The sequence below is a fragment of the Schistocerca piceifrons genome, chromosome 11 (assembly GCF_021461385.2).
Source record: "Schistocerca piceifrons isolate TAMUIC-IGC-003096 chromosome 11, iqSchPice1.1, whole genome shotgun sequence".
Lineage (NCBI taxonomy): Eukaryota > Metazoa > Arthropoda > Insecta > Orthoptera > Acrididae > Schistocerca > Schistocerca piceifrons.
This window is the reverse complement of record NC_060148.1, coordinates 129,476,264-129,503,805: the sequence shown is the minus strand read 5'-3', so window position 1 is coordinate 129,503,805 and position 27,542 is coordinate 129,476,264. Positions and strand designations below refer to the sequence as shown.

Sequence of the window (27,542 nt, the reverse complement as noted above, 5' to 3'; positions counted from 1 at the left end):
GAACTCCTTTTCTCTCTCTATGTCCTCCTCGTTTTGCTTTTTCTTCTTTTTGGTAGGGTCCCATTTGTCCTTCAGTTTATCAGGCTGAGTGGGCTTTTCCGACCCAGTCTCATGGACTGGCCTGGAAGCCCTACGGCTCTCAGGTGGTGGCTTTTTCAGCCAATGACTGACATCTGGAGGGGCAGTAACCGTGGAAGGGAGGGCACCAAGCGATCCATTCCGCACGAGTGGAGCCGGAGGAGGTGGGCACTTCTCCGGCTCAGAGGTAGGGACTGCAGTCCCCAAGGAAGGCGGGGTTGTTACTCTCGATGTTGAAAACAGGGGAGCAATGGAAAAGGGTGTTCCCCCAACTACCAGGGGGGCAGATACAGAAGGCTGGGCTGGAGGGCCCACAGAAAGCGGCTGAGCTTGGGGGCTCATCGCCAGGGATGGCGGCATCGAAGCTGTTGCAGCATACGTCGATGAAATGAGCACAGGGTGAAGGTGGTCATACCTGCGTTTAGCCTCCGTGTAAGTGAGCCTGTCTAAGGTCTTATACTCCATAATCTTCCATTCTTTTTGATAAACCGCGCAGTCTGACAAGCAAGGCGAATGTTTCTGTCTGCAGTTGACACAAACAGGGGGTTGTGAACATGGGACGCTGGGGTGGGAGGCACGTCCACAATCCTGACAGGTAGAGTTGGCGTCACATCTCAATGACATATGCCCAAACCTCCAGCACTTATAGCAGCGCATGGGAGGAGGGACTAAGGCTTAACATCACATCGATATATCACCATCTTCACCTTCGCGCACAGGGTGTCATCCTCGAAAGCCAAGACGAAGGCGCCGGTGGCGACCCTACTATCTTTAGGTTCCCTGAAGACACGTCGTACAAAGTGGACACTGCGGCGTTCCAGATTTGCACGGAGCTAGTCGTCAGACTGCAACAACAGGTCACGATGAAAAATAAGTCCTTGAACCATACTGAGGCTCTTATGAGGCGTAATGGAGACTGCAACATCACCGAGTTTGTGACAAGCAAGCAATGGCCATGATGCTGTCTGTATGAGGACTGCTCCAGACCTCATTTTAGACATGCCCTCAGCTTCTCCAAACTTGTCCTCTACATTTTCCACAAAAAAATGAGGCTTTACGGTCAGAAATGAGTCTACATCTGTTCAGCTGCAAACCAGAAATTGAGGAGAATACGTCTCACCAGGTAATTTAGACCGCCGTTCCTCCCCTGGTGTGGGCAGGGAAGGGAACGATTGGGGGTCATACACTAAAACATTGAAATTTCCTTTCTTAGAGACTCGTGCTTGTGCACTATTCGTATTTCTTTTCATGGTGGTCCCACGAGCAGCTAGGGAAAGGAATGTCCACCCAGACAGAGCCCCACTTGTCTGGGTAAGCCTAATACAACCGGGGGCGGAAGGTTCCCCAGAGGTCGCCCGCTAGCAACAGTTCTACCTCAACAGTCATTCGTCTCCTCAGCGCGCAGCACACCTTCAGATTGAGGTTTCTTTTTATAGAGGTTTATACAATCCTCACGATCCACGCAGTTGAAGCCAAGATCCCCGAGCTCTGTACCGTAACTTACGGTGGGCGTTGAAGCACGCTCAGAGCTTACGGTATTGAGGACTGGTGGCGCTTCCAGTCACCAGCTAAGGGACCCCGGGATCGCAAAGCCCGTACCAAGCAACTAAATGCTGAGCCCCCTGAGGGGAATCTGAGTTGTTTTTTTTTGTGGTTTTAGGGCGCACAACTTCAATGGTCATTAACGCCCAGACTACATTAGGAATGCACCGCTAGGCACAAGTTTAAAACAGCAACTAAAAGGGAAAACACGATAAAAGATCGACAGGCATAGGATTAAAAAAATGGCATAATCAAATGTCCCTAAACAGGTGCGTCAAGTTGATAAAACGAAGAACGCGAGCAGCTGCTCCTGGGTCATCCGCTAAAATGGCATCGAGAGTACATGGCAGGCCAACATCAAGACACAGTGTAGTAAAATCCGGACAGGACGTTAAAATGTGGCGGACCATCAGCAATTGCCCACATGGGCAGAAGGGCACCGGCGCAGCCATCAGCATATGGCGATGGCTGAACCGGCAGTGTCCAATTCGTAACCGGGCCAAAACTACCTCCTCCCGCCGAGAAGGGCGTGAGGAGGACGTCCAAGCCGCGGGAAGAGGTTCCAAGGCCCGAAGCTTTATGTCCGTAAGTGCAGCCCAATCGGCATGCCACAGCGATAAAATGCGCCGACAAATGACCCTGCCACAATCTGATGAAGGGACACAACAAGAAGCTGTCCGAGGCGGGAGGACCGCAGCCTTGGCCGTGGCATCTGCAGCTTCGTTCCCAGGGATACCGACATGGCCAGGAACCAACATAAAGCTAACCGGGGAACCGTCGTCCACCAGCTGCTGAAGAGAGCGTTGGATCCGGTGCACAAAAGGGTGAACTGGATACAGATCACTGAGGCTCTGGATGGCGCTCAGGGAATCGGAGCAGAAGACATAAGCAGAATGTCGGTGGCAGCAGATATAAAGAACAGCCTGGTAGAGGGCAAAGAGCTCAGCTGTGAAGACCGAACAATGGCCATGGAGCTGGTATTTGAAACTTTGTGCCCCGACAATAAAAGAACAACCACTCCCGTCATTGGTCTTAGAGCCATCTGTATAAATGAAGGTCATATTAATGAACTTCGAACGAAGTTTGACAAAACGGGAGTGGTATACCGAACCGGGGGTAACCTCCTTTGGGAGCGAGCTGAGGTCAAGGTGAACACGAACCTGAGCCTGGAGCCAAGGTGGCGTGTGGCTCTCGCCCACTCTAAAGGTTGCAGGGAGTGAAAAATCAAGGTGTTAAAGGAGGCGACGAAAGCGAACTCCAGGGGGTAGCAGGGCAGACATACAACCCGTATTGACGATCGAGAGAGTCGTCAAAAAAGGAACGATAAGACGGGTGGTCGGGCATTGACAGTAGCCGACAGGCATACCGACAAAGCAGTATATCGCGCCGGCTTCAGCATGAAGACTCTTGATGGGACTAGTATAAAATGCTCCGATCGCGAGATGTAAACCCCGATGTTGTATGGAGTTGAGGCGGCGAAAGATGGACGGCCGTGCAGAGGAGTATACGAAGCTCCCATAATCCAGCTTTGAGTGGACGATCGACCGATATAGACGAAGTAGGACGTTTCGATCCGCTCCCCACGACATGCCACTGAGAACACGGAGGACATTTAGAGAACGGGTACAACGGGCAGCCAAATAAGACACATGTGGAGACCAGCTAAGTTTCCTGTCAAATGTAAGACCTAAAAATTTTGTTGTCTCCACAAATAGGAGAGCAACGGGACTGAGTCGTAATGACGGTGGGAGAAACTCTTTGTAGCGCCAGGAGTTAATACAGACCGTCTCTCGGCAGAAAAACGGAAGCCATTGGTGACAGTCCAGGAGTAAAGATGGTCAAGAGAACGCTGAAGACAGTGCTCCAGGGAACATGTACGCTGCGCGCTGCAATAGATGGTAAAATCGTCCACGAAAAGGGAGCCTGATACATCAGCTGGGAGGCAATCCATTATTGGATTGATCGCTATGGCGAAGAGAGCGACGCTCAAAACTGAGCCCTGTGGCACCCCATTCTCCTGGCGAAAGGTGTCTGACAGGACAGAACCCACACGTACCCTGAACTGTCGATCCATTAAAAAGGAACAAATAAAAAGAGGGAGGCGACCGCGAAGGCCCCATGTATGCATGGTGCGGAGAATGCCCGCCCTCCAACAGGTGTCGTAAGCCTTCTCCAAATCAAAGAACACAGATGCGGTCGGGCACTTCCGCAAGAAGTTATTCATAATGAAGGTCGACAAGGTAACCAGATGGTCAACAGCAGAGCGGCGCCTACAAAACCCACATTGTACATTGGTCAGTAGGCGTTGAGATTCGAGCAGCCAAACCAAACGAGAGTTAACCATTCGCTCCATCACCTTACAGACACAGCTGGTAAGCGAGATGGGTCGATAACTGGAAGGCAAGTACTTGTCCTTCCCCGGCTTAGGAATCGGTACTACAATAGACTCGCGCCAGCGTGCAGGAACATGTCCCTCAATCCAGATGCGATTATAAGTACGAAGAAGGAAACCCTTACCCACAACAGAAAGGTTCTTCAGCATCTGAATATGAATATAATCAGGCCCTGGAGCGGAGGACCGTGACCGGGCAAGTGCATTTTCGAGTTCCCGCATGGTGAAAGGGGCATTATAACTTTCACGATTCAAGGAGCGGAAGTTAGGTGGCCTAGCCTCCTCTGCCTCTTTTCTGGGAAGGAAGGCAGGGTGGTAATGAGCGGAGCTCGAAACGTCTGCAAAAAAGCGGCCGAAGGCATTGGAGACATCCTCAGGGGCCACAAGGACTCCATTCGCGACCGTCAAGCCAGAAACTGGTGAGTGGACCTTAGTGCCAGATAGCCGGCGCAGGCTACCCCAGACAACAGAAAGAGTAAAACTGTTGAAGGTGCTTGTGAAAGCAGCCCAGCTGGCTTTCTTGCTTTCTTTAATAATACGACGGCACTGTGCACGTAATCGTTTATAAGTGATACAATGTGCCACTGTAGGGTGGCGTTTAACGGTGCGTAAAGCACGTCGACAAGCACGTAAAGCATCTCTACATGCTGTGGTACGCGACGTGGAGAAGAAGTAGTGTGAGGGATGGAATATTCAGCAGCAGTGAAAATGACTTCCGTGAGGTGTGCGACCTGACTATCACAGCTTGTGAAGGTTTGATCCTGAAAGGTCGCCCTGGAAGAGATTAGATTAGATTAGATTAGATTAGATTAATACTAGTTCCATGGATCATGAATACGATATTTCGTAATGATGTGGAACGAGTCGAATTTTCCAATACATGACATAATTAGGTTAATTTAACAACATACTTAAGTTAATATAACAACTTTATTTTTTTGTTTTTCTTTATTTTTTATTTATTTTTATTTTATTTTTTTATTTTTTTAAATATTTTTGGTTTTTTTCCCTTAATTTATATCTAAAAATTCCTCTATGGAGTAGAAGGAGTTGTCATTCAGAAATTCTTTTAATTTCTTCTTAAATACTTGTTGGTTATCTGTCAGACTTTTGATACTATTTGGTAAGTGACCAAAGACTTTAGTGCCAGTATAATTCACCCCTTTCTGTGCCAAAGTTAGATTGAATCTTGAATAGTGAAGATCGTCCTTTCTCCTAGTATTGTAGTTATGCACACTGCTATTACTTTTGAATTGGGTTTGGTTGTTAATAACAAATTTCATAAGAGAGTATATATACTGAGAAGCTACTGTGAATATCCCTAGATCCTTAAATAAATGTCTGCAGGATGATCTTGGGTGGACTCCAGCTATTATTCTGATTACACGCTTTTGTGCAATAAATACTTTATTCCTCAGTGATGAATTACCCCAAAATATGATGCCATATGAAAGCAATGAGTGAAAATAGGCGTAGTAAGCTAATTTACTAAGACGTTTATCACCAAAATTTGCAATGACCCTTATTGCATAAGTAGCTGAACTCAAACGTTTCAGCAGATCATCAATGTGTTTCTTCCAATTTAATCTCTCATCAATGGACATACCTAAAAATTTGGAATATTCTACCTTAGCTATATGCTTCTGATTAAGGTCTATATTTATTAATGGCGTCATACCATTCACTGTACGGAACTGTATGTACTGTGTCTTATCAAAATTCAGTGAGAGTCCGTTTACAAGGAACCACTTAGTAATTTTCTGAAAGACAGTATTGACAATTTCATCAGTTAATTCTTGTTTCTCAGGTGTGATTACCATACTTGTATCATCCGCGAAGAGAACTAACTTTGCCTCTTCATGAATATAGAATGGCAAGTCATTAATATATAATAAGAACAACAAAGGACCCAAGACTGACCCTTGTGGAACCCCATTCTTGATAGTTCCCCAGTTTGAGGAATGTGCTGATCTTTGCATGTTACGAGAACTACTTATTTCAACTTTCTGCACTCTTCCAGTTAGGTACGAATTAAACCATTTGTGCACTGTCCCACTCATGCCGCAATACTTGAGCTTGTCTAGCAGAATTTCATGATTTACACAATCAAAAGCCTTTGAGAGATCACAAAAAATCCCAATGGGTGGTGTTCGGTTATTCAGATCATTCAAAATTTGATTGGTGAAAGCATATATGGCATTTTCTGTTGAAAAGCCTTTCTGGAAACCAAACTGACATTTTGTTAGTACTTCATTTTTACAGATATGTGAAGCTACTCTTGAATACATTACTTTCTCAAAAATTTTGGATAAAGCTGTTAGAAGAGAGATTGGACGGTAATTGTTGACATCAGATCTATCCCCCTTTTTATGCAAAGGTATAACAATAGCATATTTCAGTCTATCAGGGAAAATGCCCTGTTCCAGAGAGCTATTACACAGGTGGCTGAGAATTTTACTTATCTGTTGAGAACAAGCTTTTAGTATTTTGCTGGAAATGCCATCAATTCCATGTGAGTTTTTGCTTTTAAGCAAGTTTATTATTTTCCTAATTTCAGAGGGAGAAGTGGGTGAGATTTCAATTGTATCAAATTGCATAGGTATGGCCTCTTCCATTAACAGCCTAGCATCTTCTAATGAACACCTGGATCCTACTATATCCACAACATTTAGAAAATGATTATTAAAAATATTTTCAACTTCTGACTTTTTGTTCGTAAAGTTTTCATTCAATTTGATGGTAATACTGTCTTCCTCTGCTCTTGGTTGACCTGTTTCTCTTTTAATAATATTCCAAATTGTTTTAATTTTATTATCAGAGTTGCTGATTTCAGACATGATACACATACTCCTGGATTTTTTTAATAACTTTTCTTAATATAACACAGTAGTTTTTATAATTTTTGATGGTTTCTGGGTCACTACTCTTTCTTGCTGTCACATACATTTCCCTTTTCCGGTTACAAGATATTTTTATACCCTTAGTAAGCCATGGTTTGTTACAAGGTTTCTTACGAGTATATTTAACTATTTTCTTGGGGAAGCAGTTTTCAAATGCATTTACAAAAATGTCATGAAATAAATTATATTTTAAATTGGCATCAGGTTCACGGTACACCTCATCCCAGTCTAACTGCTGTAGGCTTTCCCTGAAATTTGCAATTGTTAAATTGTTGACTGAACGTACTACTTTGGAGGACTGTTTAGTATTGCTGAATGGAGCTATGTCATATATTGTAACTAGCTGTGCACCATGATCAGAAAGACCATTCTCAACAGGCTGAGCATTTATCTGGTTAAACTTATCTTGGTCTATAAAGAAGTTATCTATCAGTGAGCTGCTATCCTTTACCACCCGAGTAGGAAAATCAATAACGGGTGTCAAATTGAAAGAACCGAGTAATACTTCAAGGTCATTTTTCCTATTACCCTCTTTCAGAGAATCTACATTGAAGTCCCCACAAATAATAATTTGCTTCCCCCTGTCTGACAGATAGCACAACAAGGAGTCCAAATTTTTCAGAAATAGATGAAAATTTCCTGATGGGGACCTATATACAGTTACAATTATAAATGTGCCTTTATTTAATTTAAGCTCACAGGCACATGCTTCTATATGTTTCTCTACACAAAACTTTTTTGTTTCTATACTTTTTGCACAATGATAACTTTTGACATATATGGCAACTCCTCCTTTCTCCATATTTTCTCTCATTACATGTGCAGAGAGCTTATAGCCACTTACATTTACCTTATCCATATCAGTAACAATGTGATGCTCAGACAGGCATAGTATATCTATTTCATTCTCAGCTTCTAAATCTTCCAAACAAACCAGAAGCTCATCTACTTTATTCTTTAAACTCCTAATATTTTGATGAAATATACTTACATTATTTTTAATTATACTTTTATGAGAACCTTTCCTTATTCTAACATTTGCAGTACTCTCCTGTCTGAGTTTCTCACTGTGCTTAGGCCTAGTTCCTATACCAGTGGTCACATGGTGTTCAGAGAGGCAGATTATGTCAATTGGGTTGGGTGACTTTAGTTCATCAATGCAATTACCTAGGACTGAGATACAACTTGGTGGAGATAAAATTTCTGGTGATTGGTGAAAATTTATAATTGATAGCTGTGATTGGTGATCCAATGTGCTAGAATTGTGCTGTTGAATTTCTTTCCTAAACTGAAGATTTGTTTCAATCCTGACCTCTCGTAGAACTTGACATCTTTCTGTCTTACCTATCCTAAAAAAGGTGCTGCTCCAACACCTGTAACCACTGGTATTTTACCATTCATGGCAGTGCCTCCCCCCCTTAAATTTCCTGCTATTACCCCAGCCAATTTCCCCTTCCCTTTCCTGCTGAGATGTAGGCCGTGCCTGGTATAGTCCCACCTACTGAGATAATCAACAGGAACCACACCAATATGAGCCCCCGCACCCGACACAAGCAGCCGTTCCAACTCCAAATTAACTCTCCCAACAGAAGAGTTCAAATGAGGCCGGTCATGGCGTCTCAGGACAGATACAAATTCAACATTGGTGTGTCTCAATACCGACGCAATCTTTACCAGGTCACACTCTATACTGTACCCAGGATCTCTGTCGATGCTGTTCCCTGGCCCTCCCACTATAACCACGGTGTCTTCGCTGGTAAATCCTTTACAGAGTGAACCTAAATCCTCTGTCACCTGATCCAGACTAGCACTTGGTTTGAAAAAATTTGTGACCTGGTATTCTGGTCCTAATTCCTCCTGCAGAAGTTGGCCTACACCTCTGGCATGAGAACTGCCTAACAACAAAACTTTCTTCCTTTTCGATGACTTTCCTACATTCTTTTTCAATTTCCTATTGAAAGGTTGTTGTGTCCTGTCTACACCTGCCTCTGCTTGAGGCTCATCAGTTTCTAACTGAAGCAACAGGTCAAACTTATTTTTGACATTCACCACAAAACTGTCAGACTTAGTTCTAGGCCTGTTCCTTCTGCTACCTGTTGCCACTTCCCACCTCTCTTTGCCCTTCTCCCTCCTTAACCTGTCCAGAAGAGCCACCAGTCTGCTTTGGATGTGTTCCAACTAGTTGAGCACGGAGAGGGGGTATGGTGCAGGAGATGGATGACACATGGGAAGTGGTCACTCGAATATGTATCAGAAAGGGCATACAACTCAAACCGGCGTGCAAGTTGGGTACTACATATAGAGAGGTCTAAATGGGAATAGGTGTGAGATGTGTCCGAAAGAAAAGTAGGGGCAGACAAGATTGAGCTGGTCGAAAAGGTCTGCTAACAGGGAGCCCCTCGGGCAGGATGCTGGAGAGCCCCAAAGGGGATGGTGGGCATTGAAGTCTCCATTTTACAAAAATGGTGCAGGTAGCTGAGCAATAATTTGCATCATGTCTGCCCTGGTACCAGCAGACGACAATGGAGTGTAAACGGTACAAATGGAAAATGTACAAGTGGGGAGAGTAATTCGGATGGCAACTGCCTGTAGGCCGGTGTGCAATGTGATGGGATCATAGTAAATATCATCCCGGACCGGCAAGATAACCCCTCCATGAGCTGGAATACCTACCACAGGGGGTAGGTCAAAACGCACAGAGGTGTAGAGTGCCAAGGCAATGTGATTGCATGGGCGTAGCTTCGTTTCCTGGAGGGCTACGACGAGCGGACGGTGCAAGCGGAGCAGCAACTTCAATCCTCTCGGTTGGAGCGAATGCTGCGAATATTCCAGCGAATAAGTGCCATCGTGATAGGAAAAGGAAGATGAAAGAAGGGGTCACCTCGAAGGCCGCTGAGGGACAGGCTTCGAGCGAGCACTGCCACCGCTATCAGCAGGCGGACAGTCATCGTCCATTGGTTCTATAGGTTCATCAGCCATCTCGTTAAGATGGCCGGGAGGAGGAGCTTCCTCCGCCGGTGGACGGCCGGATGCTTGGCTACCAGCGGCGTGGCCAGGCGAAACTGATGACGGCCTGGGGCGCCAACCGCTGGGTGGCACAGGAGAAGAAATGCGCCACGGCGGAGGAGAACTGTGCTTCCTATGAGCCTTCTTGGCATGTTGTTTAGTGGATGTACTGGTCGACGGCTGGGAGTTCGAGGTACGTAGGAAGTCTGCACGGGACGGTTCCTTCTTGAAGGCCCATGCATCTGACTTCTGGGTCTTGGTCTTAGCAGAAGCTGATGAAGGTGCTTGTGTCTCAGGGGTGACGGGAGGAAGAGGAGACGTCGACCGCGCGATCTTAGCACTGGCCGAATGGACGACCGTGGTGCTGAAGGTCAGATCGCATGTCTGTGTCGCCACCTCCCTGGTAGTCCGAGGAGAGGAGAGGACAGTACTGTATTTTCCCGCTGGGAGCAGCATGGGCTTCCTACTAGCAAATAGCTTGCGAGCAGCCTTGGTGGACACTTTCTCTTTGACCCGAATTTCTTGGATACAGCGTTCTTCCTTGAAGATGGGACAGTCGCGGGAAGACGCTGCATGATCACCCTGACAGTTCACACAACGAGGAGAAGGAGGTGGACAGTCACCCTCATGGGCATCCCTGCCACAAGTGACACATTTAGCCGCATTGGAACAAGACTGGCGAGTGTGATTAAAATGCTGACACTGGTAGCAGCGCGTAGGTGTCAGGACATAGGGGCGAACAGAAATAACCTCGTAGCCCGCTTTGATACGCGACAGCAGCTGAACACTATCAAAGGTCAAGAAAAGTGTCCGGGTCGGTACAAGGTCATTGTTGACCTTTTTCATGACCCTATGGACAGCCGTTACGCCCTGCTCAGCGAGGTAAGACTGAATCTCCTCGTCAGTCCATCCGTTGAGTAATCGAGTATATACCACACCACGAGACGAATTCAAAGTGCGGTGAGCCTCCACCCGGACAGGAGACATGTACAGGAGTGTGGCCCGAAGCAGTTTTTGTGCCCGAAAGGCGCTCTCAGTTTCTAGTAACAAGGTACCATTATGCAACCTGGTACATGACTTGACAGATCCAGCTATGGCATCTACGCCCTTCTGGATAACGAAAGGGTTGACAGAGGAAAAATCCTTGCCGTCCTCAGATCGAGAAACTATGAGGAACTGTGGGGCAGGCGGTAGTACTTTTGTCACTGGTGGCTGCTCAAGTTTCCGTTTATGGGCAGAAGTCGAGAGAGAAGAAGAAGAAAAATCCATTGCGGAGGAATCCCCCATGATTGCCAGCGTCTCCGATGGCGTGCTCCTTCCTTGTGGGGACCCTCTCAGAGGGCACTCCTGCCTTAGGTGAATGTTTACACCTCAGGTCACACCTCCCGAGAAACAGACGGAGGGACCAATCGGCACAGTCAGAAGGTATCAGCTCGGGCAATCACCCCTCCTTGGGCCTGGCCTTTACCAGGGGGTACGTGCGTGCCTTACTTGTCTACCCAGGGCGGGGAATTACGCGTTACCCCATCACCAGCTACGCATGCGAATGTGTGGGTCGGCCTTCAGGCGCACACAGGGAGGAAGGAAGAAGAGGAAAAAGAAGAGAGAGAGAGGGAGAGAGAGGACAGACTGTCTCAAACACCGAGGCGGAGACCAGAGAGGGCAAGGAAAAGAAGGCAAGGAGAAGAAGGCAAGGGAAAGAGTAAGGAAGACAGTGAGATGGAGAAGGACAAAGTAAGGAACCAACCAAAGGAAGGAAGAAACGAGAAGAAGTGAAAAACCAAAATGACTGCAAATATAGGTCGTGGAACCGTCCGTCTCCGGACGCAGGCGCTAACCACCCCCTTGAGGGGGAGGGACTGCTTTTAGTCGCCTCTTACAACAGGCAGGAATACCTCGGGCCTATTCTAATCCCCGGACCCGCAGGGGGGTAATCTGAGTTGCTCAGGTAGTGTAGCACGAGATGTCTCAGTTTACAGTGTTTAGACTCGTGCACTTTCACAGCTGCTCTGGAAACTTTATTTCTGATTTTATGACATCTACTGTTCAAGATTTAATTCATTATTTAAAGCATTTTTTGCTATCAATATTTGATGCCTGATTTAAAGTATTATTATTAATTCCTGTTTGATCTGTTTTTGAACCTTCCCGAGATTAACTAGTATACTATTCAGGCTTTACTGCTACTGAGGTTTACTGTACAGTTTAACTAGCTGCTCCTATAATCTTATTTTGCGGCAACTAAGGTAGCTGCTGTTATCTTGAAGATGTAAAAAACATTGTCTTGAATCTTATGTGTTATTGTATTTTAAGTGAATCTATATTTTTAAATAAATGGCATTTAGCACTGTTATTGCAACAAATAATGTTCAATGCCCACTCACCCAGTCCTTCCTCATCCAAACTCAAGAAGTGCGAAGTAGCACACAGACCAGATTCATGATTTCCTGTCAGAAAGGTCACAGTATGTAGTAATTGCAGGAAATCTTCAAGAAATACAGGTGTCATATCCATCATTCCCCAATGAATTGTTATAGGCCTTCTGTGGTTCCTAATCTACATAAATGATTTAGGAGACAATCTGCTGTCATTTACCATCTAGTAAAGGCATTAGAAGATCAAAATCGATTTCAAAATGACACACATATCTGTATGGTGCAAAGTGGCAATTGTCTCTGACTAACGAAAAATGTGAGGTCATCCAGCTGAGGATGAAAAGAATTCCATGAAATTTTGGTTACACAACAAATCAGACCAATTTAAGTTTACAAATGAACTAGATACATAGGAATTATAACTACACACCACTTAAATTGGAATTATCACATACACTATCTAGTGGCGAAGGCAAACCAAAGACTGTGTTTTATTGGAAGAACACTTACTAAATGCAACAGGTCCACTACAGAGACTATCTACTTTATGCTTGTTCATCCTTAGCTGGAATCTTGCTACACTGCATGGGATCCTCAGCAGATAGAACTGACAGAGGACACTAAGAAGGTCCTGAGAAGGGCAGCTCCTTTTGTATCGTCACTAAATAGGAGACAGAGTGTCATGGGTATGACAAGTAATTTGAGCTGGCAACCATTAAAATAAAGGCATTTTTCATTGTGGTATAATGTTTTAATGAAATTTTGATCAACTTCCTCCTCTGAATGTGAAAATGTTGTCACCATACTACATGGCATAGAGCTCTTACATTAAGATTTACGAGTTTATTTTTCCACACACACTGTTAGGCAGTGAAACAGTATAGAAATAGTCTGAAGTTGGTTTGAAGAACCCTCTGCCAGGCATGGAAGTGTAATTGTAGAGTAGTCATGTAGAGGTAGAATTCTAGTCACAACTTGGGAGTCAACTGTTCAAAGATTTGTTGCATATTCAGAATTGTATACTGATTCTTATGAAGAACCAGATGTGGCAGATGAGACACATCTAGAAGGCATACTACAAGGATGTGAATGTTGATCTGATAATTCCTATACTGTTTATCACTACAGAAATTTCACATGAAAAAGGTTTAAAAACTAATTTCTATGGGAACTGTGAATGTGTCAATGAAAGTGTAGAAGTTAAAGTGATATTTCTGAAATCCATACTTGCACACCAAATGCTAGACACTGTGGCCAAGAGGTTCTAGGCACTTCAATCCGGAACCGCGCTGCTGCTACGGTGGCAGGTTCGAATCCTGCCTTGGGCATGGATGTGTGTGATGTCCTTAGGATAGTTAGGTTTAAGTCGTTCTAAGTCTAGGGTACTGATGACCTCACATGTTGGGTCCTATAGTGCTTAGAGCCATTTGAACAACACCGAGTGAAAGTGACAATTCTTCTGTCAAATATGACTATGTTTTAAGACTAACAAATGAACCAATGGTTATTCCACGAACCAATCTGTTTAAAACTGGGACCTGCAACTATCTTAATTTTTAATTGCCAAAGTAACACAAAAATTGAAAAAAGGAAAAATAAAACATTGATTTTTCCAATGTTCATAATTTATGTATAGCTTAGTTTTGTAGAGTACCATAAACTGCATTAAGTACAGGGTGTACACAAAGTCCAAGAACATTTTCAATTATTTATTGCACAAGAACCAAACATTGTACAAATATCATACGTCATTTTAAAGAGAAACCCTGAAAGATTTTTTCACGTATACCACCACAACATAGTTTAGTAATTTGCCGATATTCAGCATTAGTCGCAAACATGGCGAGTTCAGGTGTGGAGCGTGCTTTCTGTGTGTTGGAGTTCAACAAAAACAAGTGTGCTACAAGTTGTTTAACTGATGTTTAGAACCAAGTATGGTACAAAGCTTCCAACAAAGAAGGCCATTTACCACTGGCGGTTTGCTTTTGCCCAGCAAAGAAAAGCGGACGTTCCAGTGTGAGTGAAGTGAATGTAGAGCACGTGCGAGAGACATTCATAAGGAGTCCAAGGAAATGGGTGCATCATGCATCCCGTGAACTCGAAATGGCTCCATTGCCAGTGTGGAAAGTCCTGCTACAAAAGCTGTCTATGACACCATTCAAATGTGGAGCTAGAGCAGAAGCTCAATGACGATGACAAAGACAACTGTTTTGAGTTTTGTTCGCAGTTGCAACATTGAATTTGGGCGTGATTCCCCAAAGGTAAATGTTTTTTGTGCCTTGTCACGTTGAAAACTGCATGGGCCATTCTTCTTCACCGAGAGCACTGTCACTGGATATTCCTACTTGGATATGTTGCAACAATGGCTGATGCCTCAAATGCAATCAAACTCTCCGTTAATCTTTTAGCAGGATGGGGCTTCACCCAATTTTCATCGTGACGTTCGTGGATTCCTGAACACACAGCTGCCGCATCGATGGATCGGCTGTGCTAGAGAAGGGGGCAGCTGTTTCATGAAATGGTCTCCCCGATCACCAGATCTCACTCCGTGTGACTTTTTTCTGTGGGGACACATCAAAGATCTGGTGTATGTGCTCTGGGAGAGAATACGGCGAGCGACTGTCACAGTTGACAATGCCATGCTCGGATGGGTATGGCAAGAATTCTATTACCGTATTGACACCTGCCGGGTCACTAATGGTTCACATATCGAACGTTTGTAAAAAAAAACTTTCAGAGTTTCTCTTTAAAATGCAGTATGTATGACATCTGTACAATGTTTAGTTCTTGTGCAACAAATAAATGAAATGTTCCCAGACTTCATTTACACCCTGTATTTGCATAGGTCTTGTACAGAATCAAAAGAGTGCCAAACAGAATTTGAGTTTTCACTTAAAACTTCCGGATTGACAGGCCGTGGTCTATGTATAAAACTCTCCCCTGACATTTTGTCTCCAACTGCGGGAGACATCCTCCGAGGTAAAGCACTGACTTCACCTCTGAGGACGTCTCCCGCAGTCGGAGGAAATGTCAGGGGAGAGCTTTATACATAGACCATGGCCTATCAGCCCAGAAGTTTTAAGTGAAGACAGTACCAGCCATGAAAGCCTACACTGAATGATCAGTTTTTAATACACTGCCCAAGAAAAGAAATGACATACCCAGAATACATGGTCAAGTGTCAACTAAAACTTCGTACAAACACACACACACACACACACACACACACACACACACACACACACACCACTGGCAGGTATGTAATTGATGTAAATTTGTCTGTGAGACAGGCAGAATGGTCACCCTAGGCCTAGTATAATATACGAGGCCTGCCTAAGAAGTATCCGACCTTTGGCCAGAAAAAATATTTCTGATACCTGTCGGGGTTGGGACTCTAATCCCAGATCACGTAAGAAACAGACTGACCGTCCTTACGGCGGAACAGGCAACCGTAAAAATAGTTTTCCCGTCGGTCAACAGATGTCGTGGGCAACGCTACAATGATAACTGACCTGTCCATGTCGCGGAACTGGCAACGCTGTATCTTCGGTGACGTGAATGACGCTGATTTGTGTTCGGCTAGAGCGCTGCGCGCGAACTGCATTCGTCACACAGCTGACTGTAGACCATGATCGGCTATGGTTTTTCCCGAGTTGTCAATCGAAGAATGTAGATTACCACCTGTAATTCTACAAACCAAGTTTATTTCTACTGTAGGGATACTTCTCATGATCATATGTGAAATGAAATAAATGGAAATTAACACACAAATAATTCTCTGTTTAAATGCAGACTGTATTGCAGTCGCATAGGTTTTACACTCGCCTTCCATGCCGTCTCTTTCCTCGTTGTTATACAGCTCTTCTGATACGGATTAGGTGGTAAAAAAAGATCTCCACGTGCAGGTTAACACGAAAATTTTCAAAATCTTCTCAACGTCTTTGAAATATAATTCATTAATTTACTGACACACATTGCACTGAGCAGTGGGTTTCGCGTCCTGACGTTACCGACATAATTATTTTCCTACGCCATTTGTTGTGATGCAGTTGCAAGTTTTTCACCAGCCACATATCTGGTCTTTTGCGCCAAACTGCATCATGGATAACATCATGATAGTAATTCTTTGTCACTGTTCGTCCTTCCGGTGTCTATTTGTGATGCACAATTCCACGGACATCAAAGAAGGCAGTCAGCACCATCTCGATTTTGCTTCGCACCTGCTGCACTTTCTTTGGCCCTGAAGACTCGGGATGCTTCCATTGCAATGGCTGTCTTTTTGTTTCTGGATGGTACCTGTACACCCATGACTCATCTCCAGTTATCATGGTGTTCAGAAACCCAGTATCAGTGTTGGTGGTGTCCAGAAGATCCTGCGCAATGTCAAAACTGAAGTCTTTTTGTTCCGGCGACAACAACTTTGTCACGAATTTCACAGCCACTCAGTGCATGTTCAAATCATGCAAAATTGCATGTCCAGAATCTTTACTCACTCCAACTTCTTGGGCAATATCCCGCACACTCAATCGACGATCTGCCATCACCAAATTTTGCACCCTCTCAACAACAGCTGCACTCCAAACAGTTTGAGGCCTGCCAGAATGCTGGTCACACTCTGCTGATGTGCTGCCGTATTTGAATCGGTTGAACCACTCCTTAATTTGTGTTACACCCATCACATCTTCTCCGAACACCTGCTGAATCTTACAAATTGTTTCACTTCGAGAATCACCAAGCTATCGACAAAATTTGATGCAGTATCTTTGCTCAACACTTTCCATCATTTTGAGAGAATCGGTAATCCAACGAACACGTAGTGTAGCATCTCACTCGGCAACTGACGCGCTGGAAGGCGGGGACCAAATTCATGCATGCATATAAAGGTCTCTTCCTTTACTGTGTCCAGTGGCGCTGTGCTATCGTCTCTGTTTTGTGCAGGAAAATCAAAGGTTGGATACTTTTTAGACACACCTTATAAGGAGTGTGAACAGTGTCAGATGTTGAGTGCACTGTGAAGGAAACCAAGATGTTTTGCACGCTTGCGAGACTGTGTTATCAGCACCTGACAATTAGGAAGCTGTTTCACTGCAGGTGACCATTTGGTCAGCTGATTCAGTTGTGCAGCAGTATCCAGTTTTGTGGGGCTTTCACGTATGAGGGCAGGTATACTCATCATGAAGGTTCTGTTCAACCACATACCACCACTGCAAGGGAGGATCGCTGCATTACACACAAAGCACATTTTAGTCTCTTCACAACTGTGCCTACCATCTGAGAAAAAGTTATAGGCTCCCTGTAACATTCGGTCATCCTGAACCACTGTTCGGAAACTAGCAGCAGCCGGACTAGGAAATTACTATACTATGGGTAGGCTGTCATTAACACCACAACAGAAATCACTGGGTTTTGAAGTGTTGCCTTGACTTGGAAGCACGGCCTGCTGGAATGCCTGGGAAGAGATCACGTTCTTCCAATGTTTTTGACTGGCACAATAGTGTTACTCCTGACATCATTATGTGCACAGCCATCATGTGTGACTTCAAGTCATGTCTGATAGTGACTGGAAGAACTATGATGGCATAAAAGTACGAGGGTGGTTTGAAAAGTTCTCGGAACAGAATTGAAAAAAATACTTACAAGACTGAAACTTTTTTTTATTTTTCAATGTAGTCTCCTTGCAGATTAATGCACTTGGTCCAATGATATTTCAGTACCTTGATCCCATCTCGAAAATGAGTTGCCTCCAGGCCTGCAAAATAGTTGTTAACTATAGCTAACAATTCTTTATTTGAAGTGAATCTTTGTCCATCAAGAAAAATTTTCGGTTTTGGGAAGAGATGAAAGTCTTGACAGAGCCGTATCGGGTGAATAAGGTGGGTGTGGCAACAATTCATACATTAGTTTGTGTAATTTTGTCATGGCGATGGCACACAGGGAGCGCATCAACAGTCGTGGCACCAATCTTGCAGATAATTTTTTCGTTTATAATTCTTCAGTTAAAATGTGATATACCCTTTCAAATGACATCTGGCAAGCGTGAGCAATTTCACGCATTTTCAATCGGCAGATTGCATTTTGTGCACTTTTGCAATTATTTCTGGAGGAAATCTTAGCCGACCACTGCGCGGATCATCATCTAAATCCTCTTGACCAAATTTAAATTCATCTGTCCACTTGGCAACAGTCGAATATGAAGGAGCAGAGTCCCCCAATGTATTCTGGAAATCAGCATGAATGTCCTTTGCTTTCATACCTTTCTTTACGAAGCACTAAATCATTGCTCGAATCTCAATTTTTTTGTATCTTCACAAATCACTATGTGGGAACAACAACAGAGCCACATCACTGCCACAGCTCTCTTCCAAGAACAGCGATGCAGCACATGTTTACAGGCAGCACTCCAATGAATATCACGTGAACTACTCGTTGCACTAGTGCTGACCTCTCATGGTGATTTGAGCACTTTTCAAACCACCCTCGTACATCAGAAATGTTCTGTGCCTTCATGCATTACTTCTCATGCGACAGTGTAGTGGTACTATTTTTCAACAGGACAATGCTCAAGATATGGCATGCCTCTAAGGCTGTTTGTCTGATGCTGAGGTACTCCTGCGGCCAGAAAGTTCCAAATCTGTCCCCTGTACATGAAGAGTGGAACCAGCTTGTATGTCAACTCTTTCCCAATACCAGTATCAACATTACCTACAACCAGTTACATAAAATAGTTGTGGATCAGCTTGCCTCAGGAGCACCTGCAATCACTTTATGGAACTCTTTCCAACCAAATCAGTGTAAGCATGCAGCCCAGAGAAAGTACATCATTATGATAAGTGACCTCATATCACCAATTTCTTTGTAAATTTGACTTGATACTATAATAACTGAAATAATTTAACATACCATAAACCTGTGAAGTCTCATTTTGTTTCTTCCTCCCCTTCTGTGTGCTTCACATGTTCTGGGAGCCAGTGAATTTATCTGGGCAACATTTCAAGTTTTAGGTAAATTATTGAATGGCTGAAGTATTTCATTCTTCATGAATTTGAATTTTAATGACAGGTTTTTAATGCCAATAAATTCTTGGAATTTTTAGAATCCGTACATTCTTGTGTGGTGCAAGGTACTTTTCATAATCTATATGGAACCTTTAATTTTCTGGCTGAAATACAATGTAAAACCATATTTCTTTCATGGATTATATTTAATTCTGTTCAGACATGTGTCTGAATGCAATATTAGTCATTTAGAAAAGAAAATGTTAACATACTGAGTAGTGAAAAATGAGTGACTATACGACATGGCTCTTTAATCGAACAAATTTCCCTTGTGATTCAATTGACCCTTAACGACTCAAATCTTTTGTACCCCTATGCATTTTCACTGCTAGACTATAACCATGCTACCTATACCAATTATTTTAAATGATAATATTGAATAGTCTTAAATGAGTCAGTCATTTCTACAATGAAACAAATTTCTTAACTAATTAAGAGGCCCTGCTAATCCTTTCATGCCTTTTCTTTATGCAAAATAATGTTTTCTTGAATGCTTCCACCATTTACTGGTAACGCATGACATTTTAAATCATAGTCTGGGCCATTCATCATAATGGTCCACAGAGAATCAAAAGAAAATATTCTTTCAGAACAAAATTAATTATTTTTTGCTGTGTAACTAGCTCAACACACATCTGATCCACACATTCTATATACAATATTTTGAGATTCAGTGGCACATAGATCCTCTGAACCCCTCAACATGACTCATATTCTTTTACAGCAGAAATTAAGACTCATCTCACATTAACTCACCCAAATCTCATTTAGGAATTTAAATAGTTTTGAGAAAATATAAAATTCTTTATAAACTTAATGATTAAAGAAATTATTAACTATCTTTGTGACAAGTATTGGCAAACTAATTTAGTCATTCAACATTTCGCATATATGCGCAAGTACAATGAGTTGAAACTGAAGTATCAAGGATGATTTAGCACACACAAATATTATAACGTTTAACAAATTTCCCACCCATTAAGAATCTTGGCATAAACTTACATATATCAAAGATTCACTGAAAAGGTAAAAAAGTCCAATGTATTCTTCTCAATTGCATTAATCAGAAGTTATTGAAAATAGGAATATTTCATAAACAACCTACACCATCAGAATTTATACATCTACTAAATGTGAATGCAAGGCATCCATCACATATAAAATGTTTGGTACGAAAAAGGGTTGCTGAGAATAGGTTTACACATATTGTTAAAAGTCCTGCTCAGATTCTAATCATAACTGTCAGCAAATAATAGATCAAAATCCAAGTCAAGTTTAATAGTACAAGAATAGTGGAAAATTATTAAGGGCACTTAGTCCAAGAAAACTCTCAATATATGCCTAATTCCTTGCAATACATCCTTTACATTAAACAACCAAACGCATTTTTCCTCACTCTATATGCAATAAATCAGAGATGTGAATACTTACAATATTCTCAGTTTCATCCACATGCAAATTTGGTTCAGGATCCTCTTTGATAAAGTCAGTGGGGCAGGAGTTCCCCTCTGGATCTTCAAGAACCTGGAAAAAAAAGGAAACAATCTCTCAATTAAAGCTGCTCTCCTGATATGGATCTCAATATTTCTTTCTTGTGAATCTCATCCATTCTTTCTGAGATTCTGATCACTTATGCTCAAATATATTTAGAAACATAATTTATTGAGCCACTTTTATACCAACACACATTCCCATGATTTCAACTTGTGCTGAACTGCACTACAAAGATCCAGTTCTTTTTGCTATGCAGCATACTTTACAGCACTTACTGATCTTTACCTTTATGTGCTGACCTAATAGTTTGCTGCCTCCATCACCTCGCCTACTATGTGCTGTCCGAGTTCGCAAAATTAACAAATTCTCATGCTCACAGCTCTGGGTTGAATGTATTTCGGCTTACAAGACTTATTTTCTGACAACATTACATTGTCATTTCAGCTGTTTCCATTGATTTCTCCTTCTGTCCAGACATCACCAGAACCTTCCACTGGACCAAAGATACTGGAGATTTAGAGCTCAAGCTTCACCATCATCTGGGTTTAAGGCTCTAGGAGTCAGTTGTATAAATCAACACTGGGAATGTAACTGCATTATATGCCTTGATTTCAGTTTTTTTGGGATAGCGCGTGATGTCAATTGTTGTTGTACTTGCAAGGTTATGGATGAACGAAGGTTGCCCAGAAAGTAATGCACCACATTTTCTTTCTCAGCCAAAACATATGCTACATATGCAAAACATTACATATGCATAATCTGAAGTCTCCTGAGTGAGCACGCCAAACTTCCATCACTTCCATCAGACAGTTTCAAAATGGCATCTGCAGGTGATGTACATTACAAGCAGCGTGCCTTCATTGAATTGCTCACTGCAGAGGAAGAAACTATGGGGAATATTCAACAACGCTTGCGCAAACTCTATGGAGCATCTGCTGTAGACAAAAGTACAGTTAATGGCTGGGCATGAAGAGTGAGGTTGTCAGAAGGCGGTTTGGTGGAGCTCCACGAATTGCAGCTGTCGGGAGACCAACAGCTGTCACACCTGACATGTTGTAGTGGGCTGATTTCATTTGTGAGGACAAACACATTACAACTCAGCACTTTGAGGACAATGAGGTGGCGAGTCACATAGTGAAGCACTGCATCCACCATCAGGACAAGGACTGATACCGACAGGACACGGGGGCCCTTGTCTCGTACTGGAGGAGGCCTTAGAATGAGATGGAGATTACGTGGAAAAATAGGGTGTGTAGATAAAATACCATTCTCTTGTGTGCATAATCCTCATTCTGTTCAATAAAGAAAAAAATTGCAGTACATTACTTTCTGGAATGCTCCATTGTTTTATATGCAGCTGTATGTTGCACCCATATTTAAAAATTTTCCTAGGCTCAAAAATAAAATTCTCAGCTTGCAGTGAAGCAGTCTGCACTAGACCTCTCGAAAGAATCAAAGAACTATTATGTATGTTTTCTCAAGATTACTGTCCAGGTCAGCTCCATCTGTCCTATTGGCTACAAACCTCACTATTACCATCATCCCATCTCTGGACTTTGCCATGGCTGTATAAAATTGTCCTGTGTTCAGCTCCTGTATTTTCCAGTAAAGTTACCACCTTTGCTGTTTCTTCTAATTTATTAATTAATATGATGAATATTCTTGGACAAGCGACATAAGCTTGTCATCAACCTGTGCATGAACAGAAACTTTTCACTATAAATATTTTAGGTATTACCTCGCCAATCTGTCCGCTACAGACCAGTAACATGGTCAGAATGCAAAAAAAGTTGTTTATCATAGGAACCCTTTTACTGACCCATAACATCTTAGTACAACTTTAATTTTCTACAGGAAGTGCTGTCTGAAATAGTGTTCACTGTTAAAACAGAAGCAAAACACAAAGAGAATGTAGATACACTAAAAAATCTTACCTACAGTCTAAAATACATCTGTATTGTACAGTAAGATAGTGTTACCATGAATGAAAATTTAACAACTTGAATTATTTTGAACATGGCTGCACAACAGCAATGGTTACAGAACAGCAGGGATAAACCACAGCCAACCTGCTGCAATAAATGGTGGATTCCAAATAACCTTTACCCTGGTTTTGACAGATTTAAACCCATCTTCTCCAGAAGAACAAACAAACTTCACATTAGTAATTCATCCAGTAAAAGCTGTCTCTACATTACATGTATCAGCAACAGTTTGCATATCCATATGTAAAGATTAAGGGCCCTAGAATCAAGGGCTTCTCACATCAGTAAAACCAAGCACTTAAAATAACACACCACATTAGTAACTAGCAGTAGGGTCTGCATGTAGCAACTAATATGGTCTTATTTTAAGTGTGTGGGATATACTGGCCATTGCCAATACAGACAGAATGTGGAGACAGCTTTTACTGAATGAAGTATTATTCTGATGTTTTTTGTCTTTATGAAGAAGACAGATTTAAAGATTATTTGAAACACATCATTTATTGCAACTGGTTGGCTTCCTTTTATTCTTGCAGTTTAACATCTGCACATACCTTATTACAGTACTGCACTGACACACAACTAATTTCCACTTAACTGATTACAACATGAGAACTCATATGACAAAAAATGTTCTGTTCTTTAGCAGGATGAAAAAGTATGTAATGTTCTTTTGCTCAGCAGATGACAAGCTTGATTTTGCTGCACTGTTCTGCCATTTCCTATCCACAAAATGTGAGATATATTGAAGAGCTATATTACATGCTTTTCTAGCACCTGTATATGATTATCGATCTGAACCAAGCTGCACGTTCATTGTCTTCACCATCTTCCTCATTCTCATCAGTTGCTTGAGTTGCAGTATCAATCATTTTGTCATCAGTTAATTCTTCTTCTGTTGTGCAGTCAACTTCAGCTGTACTGATCCACTCAGACTAGTGACCTCAACATATGGTTGTAAAGACTGCAAATCTCTAAGAACTGTTGGTGTTTCTACGTATTGACTTTCATCACTTGTTGCACGTGCTGTTTCACCTTAATTCTCTTCACTTGTTTCTTTCATTCATTTTTTGACAAGATTTTTCAAATGTTGATGCCAGTATTTCCTCCCAAGCTTTGGAAATTGTACAGTTTAAATCTTTTGCATGTATTGATTTCATAGCTTTAAACAAGCTGCTACCTTGTTGTATCCTTTCTAAAATTGATCCAGTGAATTTTCAATGGTATCACCTCTTCAGCCACTCAGTGACACCCTCATCCACGAGTTGGATTAGATATGTTAAACTGTCAGGCAGAAATAAAGTTTTACTACCTCTTTTTCACATTCATCTTCAGATGGATGAGATGTCACATTGTCAAGTATCAATCTAACATGTTGAGGGAGTGTTTTTTTATTTTTATTTTTTTCATTCTGTAATGGTAGGGATAAACTAATCATAAAACCTTTTCTTAGAGAGGCTGTATTCCATCCATGCTGACTTTTGGTTACCATGATATACAGGTAGTGATGCCATATCACTGTTCTTGAGCGCCCTTGGTTTTTTTTCCTCTTCCAATTACAAACAATGGCATTTTGTGGCTTCCATTAGCATTACTACAGAGATCAATAGTTATTCTATCTTTAGCAAGTTATTCATGTATTACAGACTCATTTTGTGCAGCAACAGATCTTGTAGGGAGCATTTTGTAGTTTAAGCCACACTCATCAATGTTACACATTTAGCAAGGTATCAGCTTTTGATGTTTAATAATTTTTTCAAATTTTGGAACAAATTCATTGACAGCTGTTTTGTCAGCAGACAGTTTCATACCAAAAATAATTACATTTCAAATGCCATTCCACTGATGTTACAGTTACAGACTGTTACAGACTTTGCATTTCCAATATTTCCTCCTAATCTTTCATACAAAATCAATATACCGGGTGATCAAAAAGTCAATATAAATTTGAAAACTGAATAAATCACGGAATAATGTAGATAGAGAGGTACAAATTGACACACATGCTTGGAATGACATGGGGTTTTATTAGAACAAAAAAAAATCTGATCAGAATAGCAATAATTAGCATAGCAAAGTAAGACAAAGCATAGATGATGTTCTTTACAGGAAATGCTGAATATGTCCACCATCATTCCTCACCAATAGCTGTAGTCGAGGAATAATGTTGTTAACAGCACTGTAAGGCATGTCCGGAGTTATGGTGAGGCATTGGTGTCGGATGTTGTCTTTCAGCATCCCTCGAGATGTCGGTTGATCATGATAAACTTGCAACTTCCGGTAACCCCAAAGCCAATAATCACACAGATTGAGGTCTGGGGACCTGGGAGGCCAAGCATGATGAAAGTGGCAGCTGAGCATACGATAATCACCAAACAACATGCGCAAGAGATCTTCACTCATCTAGCAATATCGGGTGGAGCGTCATCCTGCATAAACATCGTACGTTCCAGTGGGTGTTTATCAGCCAGGCTGGGGATGATGTGATTCTGTAACATATCGGCGTACCTCTCACCCGACACGGTAGCACTTACAAAACCAGAATCACGCATTTCCTCAAAGAAAAAAGGCCCGATAACGGTAGATGTGGTAAATCCAACCAATACCATGACTTTCTCGTCGTGCAATGGAGTTTCCACAACAGTTCTAGGATTTTCGGTAGCCCAAATTCTGCAGTTGTGGGCATTGACAGACACTTGGAGCGTGAAATGAGCTTCGTTGGTCCCCAACACGTTACTCAACCAATCGTCATCTTCCGCCACCTTTTGAAATGCCCACACCGCAAATGCCCTCCACTTCACTAAAACGCCAGGTAACAGTTCATGATGCTGATGACTTTTCTACAGATAGCATCAGAGGGTACGCCTAAGTGCCAACCAAACAGTAGTGTATGGAATGCTGGTGCGACTGCACGAGCGCCGACTTCCCTGTGCATGGACGAACCCTCTACAGTCTCCAGTTCTTCCTGAACTGTCTCAGCAGCATTATGCCTTGTGTTCGGTTGGCCACTATGGGGTCTATCGACTAAACAACCCGTGGATTCGAACTTCGAAATCATTCTCGCCACAGCTGCATTTGTCAACGGACCTTTACCCATTCGAATCCCCTTCCTATAGCGATAGGACCGTAACGCTGAACAAGCACATTCCCCATTCTGATAATACAGCTTCATTAAATGCGCCTTTTCAAGTAACATCAATGTGCTGCGACTGCTGGCGCATCTGATTCTCTCTCTCTCATTACAGCTCCTTTTATACATGATTGTCATGTGCAGTCACTGACGTTGTGCTGTCCAGTGCCATCTGTCAGACATTTTGTGAATTTCTTTTTGTTTTTTGTTCTCATAAAACCCCATGTCATTCCAACCATGTGTGTAAATTTTTACCTCTCTATTTACATCATTCCGTGGTTTATTAAGTTATAAAATTTATACTGACTTTTTGATCAGCCGGTATTTTCTTTTACAATTAGTCCACACAACAGAGTTTTGTTTTCTTCTCTCCTGCTCAAACTATACCCACAAAGCATCACCTAGAATTTCACTTTTGGTGTTATTCAAAGTCTTTCTCATTTTCAGTTCACTCTTCTCATCAATCAGCACTGTGTCGCTTTCATAAATTTTTCTATTTTTTCCATTCTTCAACTGTTGTTTTGTCATCCCCTCATTTGCAGTTTTTTAAAGAGACACTTCTTTAGCAAACCTTCTAAATCCTATCAGTTTCTCTGCTAAAGACAGCATCACATGTTTACGTTTAGTTGATGCTATAATTTAATTTTACATACTTCAATATGTAAAAAAAACATTACATACTTCGATATGTAAAAAAAACATGGTCACTAATTTATAAAATGAATTCAAAGTAACACTGATCAGGTAAGAAACAAGTTATTTCATACTAAAACTGATCGAATTACTGCATCTATCAATGGTCACCTGCCTACTGATCCACATCACAGAACTAACTGTAGTGACAGACGGGGTATGCACACAAAAACCAGAAATGGCATGGTCAGACTAAGTGGGGAATTGAACTATCCGAGGTCACATTAGCTAGGTTCTACTGTATCACCTTACCGTTGTTTCTTACCACCCTCTCACTAAGTACACTACCTTCCTTGATTTCCAACACTCCCCCACACTGTTGAATGATCGATGTCTGATTACTGTCCACTCTTGTAAAATCTACAAATATTGGAGACATGGGTTATTTCAATTCCTGGAACATCTCCAAGATGTGTTTCATACTAAATATGTAATTTACAGTTTATATCCCTGCCTACAACAAATTATGCCACATGCTCATCCCTGAGACCTGTCATTCAAGTTACATCTTAACCATGCAAGCCACTTTATTGTATATTATAGAGTGTGCTTCTGGCACCATTACAAATATTTCCCACTTCCCAACAAGAGAGATACAACTATAAAAACATCTAAAGATTTCAGATGTTTTTGTGTAGTTCAAGTGCTTGGGAAGAACAAGTGTTGGAAAGCATCTTTATGGGTTCTACAGCCTCTGGTTTCGCCATCACAGTCATTTTGCGAGGCATATATTAGAATAAATGTTACAATTTCCAGCTCTTCTTACTGTGTCCTTTGGAAATGGACCTATGACACATGCTTCTCAAGGAAAAAAGTAAATAAATAAATTACTTAACAGTTTTGAGCCTCTCTCATGACACTGTATCATGATTTTCTGCTATGCACTACATAA

The 27,542-nt window shown here is 42.2% G+C and overlaps 1 protein-coding gene across 4 annotated transcripts in view; it reads right to left on the bottom strand.

Annotated features, from left to right (window-relative positions):
• LOC124719957 (zinc finger protein 724-like) overlaps nucleotides 1–27,542 on the bottom strand; it is an 86,760-nt gene that overhangs the window by 22,219 nt on the left and 36,999 nt on the right. For 3 of the 4 annotated variants that reach the window (XM_047245168.1, XM_047245171.1, XM_047245169.1), the window contains exon 3: nucleotides 20,780–20,872. In XM_047245168.1, the coding sequence (XP_047101124.1) occupies nucleotides 20,780–20,872 (93 nt within the window). Of the gene's footprint in view, nucleotides 1–12,302; nucleotides 12,366–20,779; nucleotides 20,873–27,542 lie in introns of all 4 variants that reach the window. The other variant, XM_047245170.1, reaches the window with a different exon arrangement.